The sequence below is a fragment of the Chrysemys picta genome, chromosome 10, assembly GCF_011386835.1.
Source record: "Chrysemys picta bellii isolate R12L10 chromosome 10, ASM1138683v2, whole genome shotgun sequence".
In the NCBI taxonomy this organism is placed as follows: Eukaryota; Metazoa; Chordata; order Testudines; family Emydidae; genus Chrysemys; species Chrysemys picta.
This window is the reverse complement of record NC_088800.1, coordinates 50535464-50553065: the sequence shown is the minus strand read 5'-3', so window position 1 is coordinate 50553065 and position 17602 is coordinate 50535464. Positions and strand designations below refer to the sequence as shown.

At 48.5% G+C, this 17602-nt stretch overlaps 1 protein-coding gene across 1 annotated transcript; it reads left to right on the top strand.

Moving 5' to 3' along the window:
• The first annotated feature begins 14070 nt into the window (after positions 1 to 14070).
• Positions 14071 to 17222, top strand: LOC101934335 (noggin-2-like). The gene has a single exon (XM_005293133.4). It carries the CDS (start codon positions 15483 to 15485, stop codon positions 16125 to 16127), a length of 645 nt encoding a protein of 214 aa, XP_005293190.1. The 5' UTR covers positions 14071 to 15482; the 3' UTR covers positions 16128 to 17222.
• Positions 17223 to 17602: the final 380 nt, after the last annotated feature.

Genomic DNA, 17602 nt, shown 5'->3' with positions numbered 1-17602 from the left:
TACCCTCAGTGGGTTAAACAGCTAACACTTGCAGAATGCTGGAAGGAAGTGCCAGCCAAAGCTTTTGCAGAGTCCAGTTTCGCTGGTGCCCAGTAGTAAGGCTGGTGAAGAACATGGGGTCAGGCAGGCAGCTGAGGTGTGCACACTTCATTGAAAAGTTTTGTCTTCAGGCTATAACCCTTAGTGTTCTGCTGCCAAGGTTGTTATGGAGCCAGCTGCTGGAATTCAGGCACCATAATTGTAACTTATATGTAATGTGCAAAGTTCATATTTCAGCGTAAAAAGATATCTCCCTAATGAGAAGTGAGGTCCTTCCTATGGGAAAACCACACACCTTGTCTCTGTGAAATAGTTGTATAAATGTGCTCTCCCCATGCAGGGGATAAGATGCTACCCCGAGAAGCTTGACTTGTCATACAGGATAGGATGATGTCTCCTTGCCTGACCTGACTGCAACGGTTCCTTTGTGAGTGGCTGGCTGCTGGTTCAGAGACGGCATGCAAATGGAGCTGCTAGGTGGAGGCGATGTAGCAGAAGCAGGCACTCCTGCTCCAGCAGGAGGCAGGCTCTCCAAGTGCCAGTGCTGAGCATCCCACCCGCTGTACTAGCGGTTTGCTTTGTTCCCTTTATCCCTGACCTTGCAGCTTGTTTTCAGAGTCTGGGCTCGTCAAGCTGTGGGGTAGGTGAGTTATCAAACCTCCCACAAAAATGAAGGGGAAAAACTGGAAGAGTCCCAGCAGCAACAGAGATTTGCATTTGTTCGGGTCCATGTCTAGCTTGATGGGAGAGGCCCTTGACTGCCTCTGGCCTCCAATAGCTTCACCAGACTCCCCAGGCACCACCAGCTCCCTCCAGTTCTTGCTTCTGTGAGGTGGGAGAGGGACACCCCGGCCTCCCCCCACATCCTTCTCACTGCTCGGGGGCACCTGACAGTGGGGAGAAGTGACTGTTTGGCACTAGTGAGAAATGTCACTGCTGGAGCTGCACAAGTCTTGGCAGCCCTGGCCTCTCTGGGGAGGCAGACCTCTGGCTGCTGTGTGACCTGCTTTCCTATCAAGGGTTGGGAGACTATAGCTTTGGCTCCTGATGTGCAAAGAAGTCTCCGGGCTTGACAGAAGTAGACCTGGCATTTATGGCCCTATGCTTGCTCTGGTCTCATACTGCCCCCAGTTCAGTGGCAGATAGGTACTTTGAGCTCAGAACCCGTCTGATGGAGATGGAGGGGCTACAGCAGTAAGGTAAGTCTTGGAAGGGAACTCTTGCAGCATGATTCAACATGGTCACCTTGAAGGTCGGTGGAAGTCTCGGCAGCTGCCCTGTAATGCCTCTGCAGAGGACTGAGAGTCCAAAGGGCACGCATACACAGATTGGTTCCCGCGGCAGGCGGGAACGATGCACTCTGGGACATCCTTCTGCACAGACTGCTGGGAGGACGGAGGATTGGCCTCCCAGTTACACAGCAGCTGAGGGGTTCTGTTGTGCATAGCAAAATTGCTACCCAGTTATAGGAGACAACCATCTGGCCTACTGAGGCCACTGGCTTAGGGAATTCATGGTTTGCTGCCATGGTTACTAACCAAATATTGGCCATCCTGTGTATGAGTCACAATATAGGCTTTGCCCAGCTTGATTATAACCCACTGGTAACTATTTAGTGACATGGTTGGCTCTCAGCTTGGGATGTTTCCCCACACCATATGGCTGGTAATTGGTTAATAACCATTGCAGCAGACAGTGTTTTGCCCCTGCCAGAGGCGTAGGCTGGCATATGATTGTCTTCTTGAAACGGGTTTGGCCGACTGTTTCTATTCATTGCAGGCAAGAATCCCTAACTCTACATGTGTAATTGGTTTGGCTGGTCTCTCCTTCCTCTCTGCTGCCTGAGCAGTAAGATATCCCGGACTGCATAGCCCCATGTGATGCTGGTAACTCAAGTGTCAAACTGCTGAGGTCATGTAGGAGAGCTGATGCAAACACAGTTTGGCAGTGTGACGGGTTCGATCCCAGAAACCCCCTTGGGACTGTCACCTGATGTGCTGAGACTACTTCTGAGCCCATTTTCTCTGCCAGTTTGGGCCTCCAGAACCCTGCCTTGTTGAGCCAGACACGCCAGTCTGCTCCAACACAGACCCAGGGTCTGAACCATGTGCCCCAATGCTGCAGACTTAACTGAAAACAGCTTAAGAAGTGCTTGTGTCTTCAGCACCCAGACACCCAGCTCCCAATGGGATCCAAACCCCAAATGAATCCGTTTTACACTATATAAAGCTTATACAGGGTAAACTCATAAATTGTCCGCCCTCTATAACACTGATAGAGAGATATGCACAGCTGTTCGCAACCCCAGGTATTTATCACTTACTCTGGGTGAATTAATAAACAAAAGTGATTTTATTAAGTATAAAAAGTAGGTTTTAAGCGGTTTCAAGTAACAACAGACAGAACAAAGTAAGTCACCAATCAAAATAAAGCAAAAACACGCAAATTTAAGACAAATACATTAAGAAACTGTTTACAGGTAAAATCTCACTCTCAGAGATGTTCCAATAAGCTTCTTTACATACTGGACTCCTTCCTAGTCTCGGCCCAATCCTTTCCCCGGTACAGTTCTTGTTAGCTCCAGCTCAGGTAGTAACTAGGGGATTTCTCATGATTGGAACCTCCTTTGTTCTGTTCCACCCCCTTATATAGCTTTGGCACAAGACAGGAATCTTTTGTCTCTCTGGGTCCCCACCCCTCCTTCTGAACGGAAAAACACCAGGTATAAGATGGATTCCAGTACCAGGTGACATGGTCACATGTCCTGTGAGACCCCAAGCCTTCATTCTTCCTGGACTGACTCACAGGAAGGCTTGCAAGTAAACAGAGCCATTTACAACCAATTGTCCTAGTTGATGGGAGCCATCAAGATTCCAAACCACCATTAATGGCCCACACTTTGCATAATTACAATAGGACCTCAGAGTTATATTTTATATTTCTAGTTTCAGATACAAGAATGATAAATTTATACAAAGAGGATGACCACCGTCAGTAGATTATAATCTTTGTAATGATACCTTACAAGAGACCTTTTGCATGAAGCATATTCCAGTTACATTATATTCACACTCATTAGCATATTTTCATAAAAGCCTATGGAGTGCAACGTCACAGGCAGCACATTGAGTGTGGACCTGCAAACATGGCTCAGCCACTGGTTAGAGGTAGGAAATCTGCAGTGGGGAAGCAGCTCAAACTGTTTGTGGTAAGTGGATCAGATGAGTATGTCATGAATTGACTAGACTCAATCTAGTTACTACTGTGGGCTGCATGTGCAGCTCTCTATGTATTATGTGGGCCACATCCATACAATATATATACTAACTGTATGGCCCTAAGGATATCACATGGGCCGCAGCTGTGTGCTCATTGGGCCGCAAGCAGCTTGTGGGCTATGGGTTGAGAACCACTGGCTAGAGTAACATGGTTTTCCTAGCACTATGGACAGGGCCATAGAAAGGGCCTTACTTCAATGGTCCTACATGACCTAAGAACAGAATTTAATTCATAATTTTTAGTTAAGCTTCTTGAAATTTCATTTGGGTTGTGTGGGTTGTTTATATTATTTATTTATGTATGTATGTATTTATGTATGTATTTATTTATTTATTTGTGGCCTGCTGTAATTCTATTTAAAATCTCAGTGAAAGAAATAATTCTGACTTTGATTTTTTATTTTTACAACAAATGTTAATGTATTTAGTTAAACCATTATGGAAATTCCTCCTGCCTGTGTTACTGTGCCCTCTACTAGAGATTCTCCTGGGAACAACATGATGTATTACTGGTCTCTCAGACCAAGGCCTGTCCAGGGGTTAGGATGGTCGCCTGCGGTTTGGAAGCCAAGTGTCAATTCCCTGCTCTGTTGTAGATTTCTTTGGTCAGCAATTCACTAGTCTCTCTGGACCTCAGTTTCCCATCTATAAAAGAGGGATGATAATACTGTCTATCTCAGGGGTGTTGTGAGGATAAATACATTAGAGATTGTGAGGTTCTCCGCTACTATGATAATGTGGACCAGATGAACACCTTAGCTGGGTTTTGGTTCATCTACAATATACAGAAATTCCTTGTAGCTATATTGAGCAATGTTTTGCCTTTACCTAAGTGTATTAAACGCATAGGACTAAATTGTGATTTGAGCTGTATGCCTGAACAGGAAAGCAAGAACTTCCCTTACATCCCAGCATGGCCACCAGGTGCACAAGAGGAAGGAGCATTGTGTGCCCCTTTACTCCTTTCTCAAAACAGATGGGCAAGTAGTGGGTGTGGATTGGATGGGGGAATGGGCAGCACATTGGGTACACTGGCTGGCATGGAGGTTGGGGATAGGGATAGTAATTTGTTGCTGATATAAGCTAGCAGAAAATTACTTTCCCCCAGGAGTAAGTGGGGAGCAGAATTCTCTGAGCCATGATTCCTTCCCTGGGATGCTCCTGGAGCGGCAAAGCAATGCACCACCCTTAGATTCTTGGGGCACACTCCAGCCCTTTCTATGTTACATTTTCAGAAGAAGCTATCCTGAACAGTTCTCCTACCATTTTAATAGTGCTGACATCAGTCACCTTGTGCAACATGGCGTGGCAACATTGTGTTATATCAACCCATGAGGAAGGACACCATGCCAATGTCAGTAGGGAATTTCTTGGTTCCACATTATTGAAAAGCCAGCAAGAATATGAGAATCTGTTTAGGAACATTCCCTTTAGCTATGTCAGGAGAAGAGGGTTTGCCCTCCCCCCACCCCCAATGTCTGGGGACTTGATCCGATAGAGCTTACTCACACAAAATTCCCATTAACTTCAGTGGATGTTTTAGCATGAGCTAGGTCTGTAACTTCAGGGTGTAACACAGTGGGCCAATTCTTCTGGGTATTTCCTAAAGAAATAAACCTGTCAAAGGGTAAGATCACCTGCCCAAAAGCGAAGGACCAGGGTAATCAGTGTGTGCTTTGTGAGTGGTTGTGTGCACAAAAAAACATATTTGTGATGAAATGTCTATTCTTTTTCCTTTTTATCCTGTGGAAAGCTACCCACAAGGAATTGGACTGAGATCATAAATCTATTAGATATAGGCTATCTAATGGCATGACTTATTGCCATTACTGATGGATTCAGACCAGTAACCGGGAGGTGAAAAGCTTTCATTGCTGCCCCCCTGGGGTGTCTAGTCTACAGGCAAAGCCAACCACTACCTTTGTGGAGATAGGAAGAAACCTCCCCCTGGGCACACTACTGCATTAGGGGGTTTCATATTTTCTTCTTAAGCATCTGGAACATCCAGGATCCAGAGACTAGATGGACCATATATCCAATCCAGTAAAACGGTTGCTAGAACATAAGGAATGGCAAGAAGACTGAAGGCTGGAGAGATATAGGGCATGGAGATAATGCAGCCAAAATTGGTCTTTGAAATAAACAAAATACAGGTGACTATGGAAGGACTTAACAATAGAAGAAGAGAATAAAATTCAGAATGTTAATAGGAATAGTAGGAAACAATGTGCATGTGTGTCTCTAGAGATGTGGGAGGAAAAGTGTTCCGGGGAATAGCTTAGTGAGACAAAGGGCAGGAGGGACAGAGGGAGATGGAGAACGATCCCATGGTGGAGAGTAAGTGAAAGATGCAAGGAACTAAAAGGCTAGAAAAATATTTAGCAATGAGGACAGGAAAGTAAGGCAGGGCACACAGAGTGGCTTGGTCTATAGAAAGGGCGCGTATCCAAGGAGAAGGTAAATAAGACTTTATTTTCCATCAGCCCTTTAGCTGTGAGGCCATATTTGAATGCAGACAACATGGGGGAAGTACCATGTGAGATTTAATTGCACTCCCTATCATGCTGCTGGGGTGCAGTGCCCAGACACCACAGTGGTTTGCTATTGCTATGTTTCTCAGACCACCCATTTTAAATACCCTTGCTCAGTCCAGCTGGTGGGCCAGCCTTAGAATTGGTTTCATCCCAAGGTGTCAGAGAGAGGATTTCTTTCACCAACAGTTCTGCTACTGAAGGAGGAGATTGGATAGTGAATTATTTCACTGTGATGGAGCTTGTAAATACACAAAATTTATTTAAGAAGAAAGGCTGATTAAAATACTGTAGTAACAGAAGCACAAATATTTGAAAGGGAGGAAATTCTAAGTCAGGGTTAAAATTTAACCTACTCCCTTGCAAATGTTTGACACTGAAAATCCATAGTACAGTTTCCATCACAACCTTCACTCTTATCCCATGTCCCCTCCCAACATGTCATATACGTGTGAGTTACCCAAGTATATTACGTAGATATAGTAATGAACTTATGCTGTGATTTCTGTGAGCCTTCATGTGGTGCAGGTATACCAGTCTCCTTATAGTCTAGTGTCTGAGTCTTATTAGGAGATGAAGAAATGGGGGGAGTGTTACATCTGCTTTGTACTTTGAATGGAGGATAGAGTTGACAGGGGTCTCCAGCTGACAGTATAATGGTGGATCTGAGATAGTGCTGTTTCTCCAGTGTATCTGGAGGATAAGAGAGGAGATACTAGGGGTTGTTTTTGGAAACAAGTTAGCAGTCTCAAGGTAGCTAACCCCATTTTAAATACCGTTTAGAACCTAGTGGAGATGCAATTTAACATCTTGAAACCTGGTTTAGCTGGCCAGCCCTGAATTCCTCCCTCTAGATAGCTAACTCAATTTTAAAAAACTTTTTCCTCTAGTCTAGACAAGGCCTCAATGGGCCCTTGAAGTGGAGGAATGTTCATGTGTAGATTGATGGTACATCTGTGGGAGGCAGAGCTGTGTTTGTAATAGAACAGGTGAGTTCTGTGTCCCATGCTGGAGGTGGGAAGAAGCATGGAGATATCGCTGTAGAGTAGTTGGAGGTAAGTGGGTACTTGGATAGGAAGAGCCTGTAAACTGTGAACCAGTCAGACTTAAGGCTTTCTCTAGTGCCTTTATTCTGAATCTCCAGACTTCTGAACTATTTTTTTAACATTTAACTGCAGATGAATTATTGGGAGTGTACTCTTCTGGTTGGCTTCATCGTTAAGGCTATATTTTTGCCACACGGTCTGGAAAGTCTTCACGAGAGGTAAGTGTGGTTCTGTGCAGATGTGTAGTACAAGTCATAAACTAGCCCTGTGCATGTCTGATGGTGTTCATATACTTTAAACATATTGATGACAGCTATATAATATATTTCTACTGGAAAATATACATAACACTAATTAAAACCTTGTGTGCCATGACTAAGTCCATTTTCTTTTAAATGAAAATTATGACTTTTGTATTTTTTGTCAAGTCAAAGAAATGCCTTTCCCATTTTTGCCTTGCCAGGCAATCAGCCTTAATTATCATGCATAAAATAGGCCTGGAATGTGTACAAAATATTGGGGGAGAGGAAGTTTGGCTTTTTTTGTTTTTAACCTTTTAACTAACAGGAATATCAAGTCTAATCTTTACTGATGTAGCAGGAAGATCTGGTAGCGATCTCAGCTGTGGACTGCAAGCTTTCTCACGTCATAGCTGAAGGAGCGGGGATGAATTTCTAACAAAGATAGTTTTTCTCCCAATTGTTCATTTGGGCCTTTAAATTAAAATGTTTGTTAATAGAAACATTAAAACAAACAAAAGAGAAAATGGTTTAAATAGGCTGAACAAAAATCATCCCCTTCTCCATTAATCAGATGGTTAACGTGTCTGATGTTGTACTCCTACCAGTAATCCATTTGTCCATAGGGTCTTCTGGAAAAAACAAGGTAAAAAGATCTGAGTTTCTACAAGCAGAACCTCCAACTCACCCAACATTTGCTGTTGGGTCTCTCCCCCCCCCCCCACCCCCTTTTTTTTTTTTTTACAAAAACCTTTCAGGCTCTTCTTTATATGTAAAAATAAAAACCTCACACAACCATTTATCCTTTGCAGGATGCCTTTAACTTACAATTTCCTGGGTTTCATTTTTAATTGTTTAAATAACTGCAGAATTCTAAGAAGACATTTCTGTCCAAAGTGTATTATTCACAACCTTAACTCACTTTCATTAAGGGCTAGTTTGTGACTAGGACGATGTGCCTGTATGGGGGAGTAAGAACTCCCCTTACACCTCCACACAGACTATCCAGACTTTGAGTCTAAGTGCATGGCAACAAATAGGCATTGTGCCTCTGTTTCTCTGCCCCCGCCCCCCCAATCCCAGAGCAAAGAAGTTAGGTCCTCTACTCAGCAGGGAAGGAGAGCTAATAACGGATGGCAGCAAGAAGGTCTTAGGTTTTAATGCCTATTCTGCTCCATTCTCAAAAAAGGTTAATTGTGATCAGATACTTAACACAATTAATATTAACAACACAGGAGAAGGAACCCAAGACAAACTAGGGAAAGAACAGGTTAAAAAATATTTAGATAAGTGAGATGTATTTAAGTCTCCAGGGCCTGATGAAATTCTTCCTAGGTTACTTAAGGAACTAGCTAAAGCAGATTGACATGTTTGAGAACTCATGGAGTACAGGTGAGGTCCCAGAGGATGGGAGAAGGACAAACATAGTCCCTGTCTTTAATTTTAAAAAGGAAGACAAAGAGGACCTGGGGACTATAGATCAGTCAGCCTTATGTTGATACCTGGAAAGATACTGGAACAAATTATTAAACAATCAAACAATAAATAGGGTTATAAGAAATAGCCAGGGTCAATTTGTCAAGAACAAATGATGCTAAACCAATCTAATTTCCTTCTCTAACAGGATTACTGGCCTAGTGAATAGGGGAGAAGCAGTAGATGTGATAGGTCATGATTTTAATAAGGCTTGTGACATGGTCCCACGATATTCTCATAAGCAAACTAGAGAAATGTGGTCTAGTTGAAATTACTATACGGTGACTGGTTGAAAAATCAATACTCAAAGAATAGTTATCGATAGTTTGCTGCCAAACTGGAAGGATGTATATGGTAGAGTCCCATAGGGGTCAGTCCTAGGTCTGGTACTATTCAATATTCTCATTAATGACATGGATAATGGAGTGGAGAGGATGCTTATAAAATTTGCAGATGACACTGAGCTAGGAGGGGTTGCTAGCCCTTTGGAGGACAGGATTGGAATTCAAAATGACAATGACAAATTGAAGAATTGGTCTGAAATCAACAAGATGAAATTCAATAAAGACAAGTGCAAAATACTAAGGAAATAAAAATCAAATGCACAAGAACAAAATGAGGAATAACTACCTAGGCAGCAGTACTTCTGGAAAATATCTGGGGGTTAGAGTGGTTCACAAACTGAATATGAGTCAACAATGCGATGCTAACAATATAAAAAAGCTAATATTCTGGGGTGTATTAACAGGAGTGTCATATGTAAGACACAGGTGGTAATTGTCCAGTTCTATTTGTAATTAGTGAGGACTCAGCTGGAGTACTGTGTCCATTTCTGGACACCACACTTTAAGAAGGATGTGAACAAACTGGAGAGACTCCAAGGGAGAGCAACCAAAATGGTAAAAAGTTTAGAAACCCGACCTCTGAGGAAAGGTTAAAAAAAACTGGGCATGTTTAGCCTTGAGAAAAAAAGACTGGGGGCGGGGAGGAGTCAGACCCACCTGATAACAGTCTTTAAATCTGTTGTGGGCTGTTACAAAGAGGGCAGGGATCGATTGTTCTCCACGTCCACTGAAGGTAGGACAAGAAGTAATGGGCTTAATCTGCAGCCAGGGAGATTTAAATTAGATATTAAGAAAATGTTCTAACTGTAGGAATAGTTAAGCACTGGAATAGGCTTCCAAGTAAGGTTGTGGAATCCCTGTCATGGGAGGTTTTTAAGAACAGTACAGACAAATGCCTATCAGGAATGATCTAGGTTTACTTAGTTCTTCCTCAGCACAGGGGAGCTGTACTAGATCAATGGTTCTCAACCAGGGGTCTGGGGCCCCCTGGGGGGCCATGACCAGGTTTCAGTGGGTCTGCCAAGCAGGGCCAGTGTTAGACTCACTACATCCCAGGGCAGAAAGCCAAAGCCCCGCAGCGCAGGACTGCAGCCTGGGACCCTGAGCCCCACCATCCCGGGCTGAAGCGAAGCCTGAGCAATTTAGTTTTGCTGTGCCCCCGTGGCATGGGACCCTGGGCAATTGCTCTGCTTGCTACCCTTTAGTGCTGGCTTTTATATGCAGAAAAACAGTTGTTGTGGCACAGCTGGGCCGTGGAGCTTTTATAGCAGGGGTGGGCAAACGTTTTGGCCTGAGGGCCACATCGGGTTTCGGAAATTGTATGGAGGGACGGTTAGGGGAGCCTGTGCCTCCCCAAACAGCCAGGCGTGGCCCGGCTCTGCCCCATCCGACCCCCCCTGCTTCTCACCCCCTGACGGCCCCCCCCCCCGGGACTCCTGCCCCATCCAACCCACCCTGTTCCCTGATGGCCCCTCCGGGACCGCTGCCCCATCCACTCACCCTGCTTCCTGTCCCCTGACAGCCCCCAGAACCCCTGCCCCTGACTGCCCCCCGCTGCCCCATCCAACCCCTCCTCCCATTCCTGACGCCCCCCCCCCCCCGGACCCCTGCCCCATCCAATCATCCCTTCTCCCTGTCCTCTGCCCTCAGAACTCCTGCCCCTGACTGCCCCCTGCCCCCCCATCTAACTCCCCCTCTCCTTCCTGACTGCCCCCCTGGGACTCCTGCCCCCATTCAACCCATTCCCTGCCCTCTGACCCCTATCCACACCCTCACCCCTGACCACCACCCCGAACTCCCCTGCCCTCTATCCAACCCCCCCGCTCCCTGCCCTCTTACCGCGCTGCCTGGAGCACTGGTGGCTGGCGGCACTACAGCCACGCACCGCGCAGCACAGAGACCGGGTCAGGCCCGGCTCTGCAGCTGCGCTACCCCAGGAGCTCGCAGCCTGCCACCCAGAGCATTGCGCTGGCGGCACAGTGAGCTGAGGCTGCGGGGGAAGAGAAACAGCGGGAGAGGGACCAGGGGTGAGCCTCCCAGGCCAGGAGCTCAGGGGCCGGGCAGGAGGGTCCCGCGGGCTGCATGTGGCTCGCAGGCCGTAGTTTGCCCACCTCTGTTTTATAGCATATTGGCGGGTCTTCAGAAAGAAAAAGGTTGAGAGCCCCTGGAGTAGATGACCTCTTGAGGTCCCTTTCAGCCCTGCATTTCTATGATTCTATGATATTTTAATTAGTTGGAAAACGCTGGAGGCCAGATCCTGAACTGGTGTAAGTCTGTGTCTCTCCACTGACGTCAACAGGCCTATTCTGATTTACACTAGCTAAGGATCTGGCCATGTACCTAAAAATCTTTTTTAAAACATTCTTCCATTATATAATTTGACATATTGAATGAAGAGTAGAAGTGGAAAAAAATGGGAAATGCCCTTTTTATTTGTCAGATGCATCCTGCATCCAGCCATCTCTGATCAACTGCATGGGGCCCACAAATGTCCTATTGACTAGGGCACCCTGCTTTCCTGAAGGTGCACGGTGAGAATTTGCCTCACTAGTACACCCCATTCCCTTACTTGCCCTGTTTTGGCCCCACTGGGTGACTGGTTACCTCATGCCTTTGTGAGGGAGTGACGGGCACGGGCAAGAATGTTCTTTCACAGTGTCAGCACGGAGGAGCCAGCTGTGTGTCCAATTTTTGGACCACGTTCAATGTTGATGTCAGTGGAGAGCAACGCAGAGGTTAAGGAGGTGAGAAGGGCTTGGGTTTTTCACTATGTTGACATACACCAGCTCTCACGCGCCAACCCCCTGAGCCTACAAGGTTGTGAGTACATGTCTCAGATGAGAGGTTTTTATCCTTAGCCTCCTCCATATTGAAAGGGGGTAAGGAAATGCCTTAACCCAGCTTTACTTTAAGCCAGGAGGTCCCAGGGGGAAAGAGGTGTTTCTCTTAAACTGGAGTGATACACTGAGCGAGGTCCTGCCCTCGTGTGCTGCAGATCCATAGATACCCACAAATACAGCACATTCAGTTGTGGAGTAAGACTCTCCTTGGGGGTTATGTTCCAGCAACTGTGCACTGGGATTTTGTGCAGGGGAGAAGGGGCAGTCACAGTCTGGTCAAAACTGGACACTGACTCACTACACTGAGCACAGTTTAGTTTTGTGCATAGTGATAAAAAGGTTTTGAAGGGGATATGGGCTGCCATGGAGCAGCACTGCAGTTCTGGAGCGGGGAAGGACCAGAATTAGCACTGATAACATTTGAGTTTCCATCTGGCTCAGAGCTGCTCCTCCTCAAGAATCTCTGTCCACCCCTTTCACATGTGACAGAGGCTGAGAATGGCAACCAAAAACTTTATGTTGCTAAAAAATTTCTGCTTCAAACCCATGGCCATTCTCACCTGACATGCTCATAACTGGCAGAATGGCCCTGCGTAGGCCATATGTATGAGAACCTAAGTCAGTGCACATGTGCACTCTCTCCTGTCCTGTGTTTATTGCTTTTTAGCAAGAGAAACAAAAGTGGAATCCATGTTCTGTGCAGAAAGAAGCAGTGTGGCCCCCACTGGCTGTTGCTCTCAGCTACATCTCAGATGTTTCATTAGAAGACCACTTCTTAAGATCTACTCTTGGACACTTTTCCCAACAGCCTGCTCATCCCAATCCCTTGCCTTCCCTGCAGCTGCAGTAGCGCTTGGCTACTTGAAAAAGCAATATTAGGAGATAAGCTGAAAACAAACTCACTAGAATGATGGGTGGTGAGGCTATTACATCTCTCTAGTTGTATCTGATCTGTTTATTTCCTGTCCTCTGGGGCAGGACATTACAATCCTTGGTACCAAATCTCCCTTCATCATCTGCAACGCCCCACAGCTCTACTATCTCCAGGTTCGTCTGCAGTTTGCTTCTATATGCTTGTATGTTTGCCCTTCCTCCAATTTTGGAGTCATCCACAAATGTGGTCCTGCTTGAATGTATTCCAAAGAAACACAGGAGTCTCTAGGAACACTGAAAGAAACTCGGTCTGCGCTACAAGAGACATCACTGCCTGAAGACTGACAGATGGTTCAACATTGCACCTGCCTGAAGTGGCAAGTGCCACAGCCTGAGAACCGCTGAACTCAATGTTCTCTAGTTCCCGTGGTCAAGTTGGAGCTGTTAAGAAGTACATTTAAGACACCTGTTGGGCAAAACCCAGTGAATTTGTCCTAAATTAGGGAGTGTGGGAATATCAGAAAGTTCTGTGACATCGCAAGGAAAGAAACCAACTTTCTGTATGGTTTAAATGCCTGCACAAACTGTAGGAACACTCCCTTGGGTGTGGGATAATGTGCAGTGTTTGTGTCATCTAGTTGTCTAAACACTATGGATAAAATTCTGCTCCTATTAAATGATTGATTCTCTTTAAGTGAATGGACTTGCTCCAGATTTACACCTGTGAAACTGAGAGCAGACTTTTGGTCCCATGTGCCCACCCGAAGCAGAGCTTACTGCTATCCCATGCAGTGGTCACTTCCCAGAGCAGCATAAGCCACTAAGTTGTCTGTCCAAAGGTGACCTCATTCAGGGCTGGCCTTCTAATTTGCAGGGTGGAAGAGGGGGGTGTGGTGGTGGGAAATCATGCCATGTTTACATGCTTCCCTTCTGGTCCTGATGCTGGAAGGGGTCAGGGATCTGGCCTGTAATACTCCCGTGGCCCCGCTGGCAGAGAGGAAGAGCTAGGTCGAATGCATGATGGGCCCACCAAAAAGAGCAGGGTCACAAGCGACCATTGCTTGGCTGGCCCATATCTCTCTGCAAACCAGCAGTGTGTGAGAAGCACCAGGTTCCCCTGCTTTCCAAAACAAGTGCCTGCAGCAGCTCCCAGTGGTCGCCCAGCAGCCTCTGCAGGATTCTCTGACACCTCTGTTTTCGTGTTAACCCTTTGAGTGCTCTCCAGCACATCGAATGTGCCCGGGAGGGCCATGCAGCCAGACGCAAGCTCGGCAGCAGAGACCTAGCTAGGCCCGGCAGAGGTGCCACATATTGCCCTGACGGGTCCATCTTTGAGCTGCTGCTAGCCCCGGCAACAGGGAAAGGGTTGAGTGAGGCTGGTGGCTGGGCATTAGGACCCAGCGGGCCCCCCCGGCGCAGGCGGGGGGCTGTCAATCAGAGAGCGTGGGGAAAGTGACAGCGGTGGGCAGTTCCAGCTGACACCTCGCGCCGGCGAGGGGGATATTTAATTTGGGCTCGCGCGGGGCGCTCGGCAGTGCGCGGCGGCCGTGCAGCAGCTGGGCAGCGCAGAGCGGAGCGGGCACGTGGGTCCCAGCGCTCCGCAGGGCACAGCAGCCGCAGCCACGCGGGCAAAGGGAGCCGGGCTGCCAGTGCCGCAGGATCAGGGTCTGGGCAGGGCTCCTCCGCCAGGACCGCTCGCGCAGCTTGCAGCCCCCCCCCCCCCCCCCCGGCGTGGATGCGCTGCCCACGGCTTCCTCCCAGTGCACAGAGCGCGCGTTGAAGTGATCGAGGCACCCCGCAGACGGGCGGGGGAATGGGCAGCTCCTCTGGAGCCTGGGCTCTCTGAGGGCTGGTGCTCGCCACGGGCTGTTCGCAGAGCAGGGGGTGCTCTGGCCCCCACTGCACAGCCCCTCCCGAAAGCTGCTGCTTCATGCGACCCGCGCTGCCCTCGCCGGGCAGGAAGCCCCCGAGGACGCCGCCGGGTCCCTAGTGCCCGGCGCGGAGCACCAGCCTGCGTCCTGCTCGGGCCTGGGCAGCGGGGGATTTACAGCCCGGAGCCGGGTGCGGACCTGTCGTGGGCGGGCGAGCGACTCGCTTGGAGGATGAGCCCGGGGAGAACCCTCGGGATCTAAGTCCAGCTTCCTGAGCCCCGGCGCCCCGATCCCGGAGCCGCCCGGCACAAGGCGAGCCCAGCCATGGGACCGAGCTCCGCGCCGCTCGCCCGGCGCTGCGTGTCCGCCTGAGGAAGCGCCCTGCTCCGATCTTGGGGCGGGGAAGGGAAAAGTGGGGAGCCCCCCTCAGAGCTGCAGCTGTTAGTGCGTGTGCAGGACTCTTCCCTCCCCCTCGCTGCCGCCGGCCGGACCCTTTGCCCAGCTCCCCGTCTATAAAGAGGGGTTTATTCTTGGGCTCCAGTCTCACGCCATACCCTGTCCCAGCGTCTAGACAAGCTGTCGTGGTTCTAAGTCCAGCTGTCACCATGGGGATGGAGCCGGGGCCGCTGTGAATCTTGTGGAGCCAGACAGAGCGGAGGGAGGGAGCGAGCCGCGGAGGGGGAAAGACGCCGTGGCCCTTCGGAAGGCTGCTCGCAGGGGCGCAGGGCTGCTCGCCCGGCTGCGGCAGCGGGGAGCCGCCGATGCTGAGTCCCAGCAGCCCCGGGGGAGCTATTTAAAGCGACGGGCCTCGCTGGACTTTGTCTCGGCCTATTTATGACTCCCCTGGACTTGGCAAGGGGCAGCGCGGGGCAGTAGCGAGAGCTCGGAAACCATCCCGGGGCGAGTCCCGGCCGCCGCCCGGGGCCTCTCTGCGCCGGCGGGAGCATGAAGGGGCCGCAGACTCTCCTGCTCTGGGCCGGCTGGCTGCTGCTGCAGCGCGGCTCCGGCCAGCCCTACCTCCGCCTCCGGCCCTCCCCGAGCGATAACCTGCCTGTCAAGGACATCCTGGAGCACCCGGACCCCGAGTACGACCCCAAGGAGCAGGACCTGGACGAGCGGACGCTCAGAAAGAAGTTGGGCAGCAGCTTTGATCCCGCGTTCATGTCGGTGGCCGCCCCGGCGCCGGGGAACCTCTCCAGCCCGGCGCCCCCGCCCAGGCTCAGGGGCTCGGCGCCGCTGCCCGGCGAGCTGAAGAAGCTGGAGCTGGGCGAGAGCACCTCGGGGCCCCGCATGAAGCTGGGCAAGAAGGCCCGGAGGAAGTTCCTGCAGTGGCTGTGGGCCTACACCCACTGCCCCGTGCGCTACACCTGGAAGGACCTGGGCGTCCGCTTCTGGCCGCGCTACATCAAGGAGGGCAGCTGCTTCGCCGAGAAGTCGTGCTCCTTCCCCGAGGGCATGTACTGCAAGCCGGCCAAGTCGGTGCCCAAGACCTTTCTGCGCTGGTACTGCCAAGGCTGGTCCAGGCAGAAGTATTGCACCTGGATCCCGGTCCAGTACCCGCTGATCTCGGAGTGCAAGTGCTCCTGCTAAGCCGGGCTAGAGAGCCGCTTCCGCCGCGCTGGGCGTGCCCCCTGCTTGGAGAGCCAGGCTCCTGGACAGACTCACCGGGATCCCAACTGTAGCGAGGGGGGCGGTCTCCATTGCCCTGGATCCCAACCCCGTTGCATGGGGAATCTCAGAGGATCGGTGCACCAGGAGGCATCATCCAGCTCAGTACCTAGCTGTCTCTCGCAGTGCAACTCGTCTCCCTCCCCCCCCCCCCCCCTCCGTCCCACCGAGACCCTGAGACTGAAAGGACACACAAAGATGGACACACGCTCACAAGAGGATCTGTTTGTGCGTTTCTCTCCCCTTATTACATCCCTTGCACTGTTTATGACTTATTTTATTTTAAATGGGAAAAGCAAAACTGAAAAGGAACTGCAGTGCAGGCCAGAGGCAAAGCTAAGCACTACAATCAGATGTTTATTTTTATACATATATAGCGTTCTAACAAAACAAAACAGAGAGAGAGAGAGAGAGAGAGAGAGAGAAAGAGGGAGTTACCAGCCTTGTAAATATAGAGATTTTAAAAAGAAGGGGGAAATTGCAGCTGTTTATTATTATTTTATTATTATTATTATTATTATTTTAAAGACATAGGACCACATTTTAAATCCATCCCACTAAAATCTGAGTACTTCCCTGAAAAAGGGAAGGGGGAAATTTCCAGTCAAGATGATTCAACAAAAAACCAACACAGAAGCCCTTGAAGATGTTAATTTCTATTTGCTGTATTTTTGTCTTCTACAAATGTTTCAACTAATCTGCAAAGCTCTTTATGTTTTTAAAAAGTGTTTACTGATTAATTACAAAGGAGATTTTTTTTAAAGTACAAAGTTATGAAAGAGTGGAGTCTGTTTTGTTGGTTTTGGAATACATATAGTAATGTAGAGATGTTAAAAGAAATTTTCAGTGTACAGTTTATTTATTTTTAATGTTTATGTATAAAAAAGCTAGAGATTATGCCAGAAAATATTGGAAATGTTTACTTGAATATTCCTTTAAAAACATATCAGTGTAAATATGAACTATGACTGATCAAAACATTTTTAGCAATAAACTCTATCTCTGAAGAAACAATTACTGATGCACTACAGAGTTCTGGGAAAGGAGATTATGGTGCTAGGTTTCTTGGGGCCAGATCCTGAGCTAGTGTAGCTCAGTATCGCTCCACTGAAGTCAAAAGACTTGCACCACTTTACACAGGTTGAGGATCAGGCTCTGGTTTTATTTAAATTCTGCACCTGGTGTGGAGATGGAGGACAGAAGAGAGGGATAAATGGCTCATAAGGGATAAAATAATTGAAATGTTTTGGGAAGGGAGCCATTGTCTAGTATCTGCATGAGTTTTTCTTCCTTCTTCACTGTGCCTTGTCAGGGTCTCTCTCTTACTCTGTGTCACTAGGATTCCGAGTTTCAGATTTCTCAGATTCTCAGTGGTGGAGGAAGGGGTAGAGGTTATC

Bases quoted from the DNA above. Each gene is read 5' to 3' on its own strand.
- LOC101934335 (XM_005293133.4), top strand. From the start codon at position 15,483: ATGAAGGGGCCGCAGACTCTCCTGCTCTGGGCCGGCTGGCTGCTGCTG.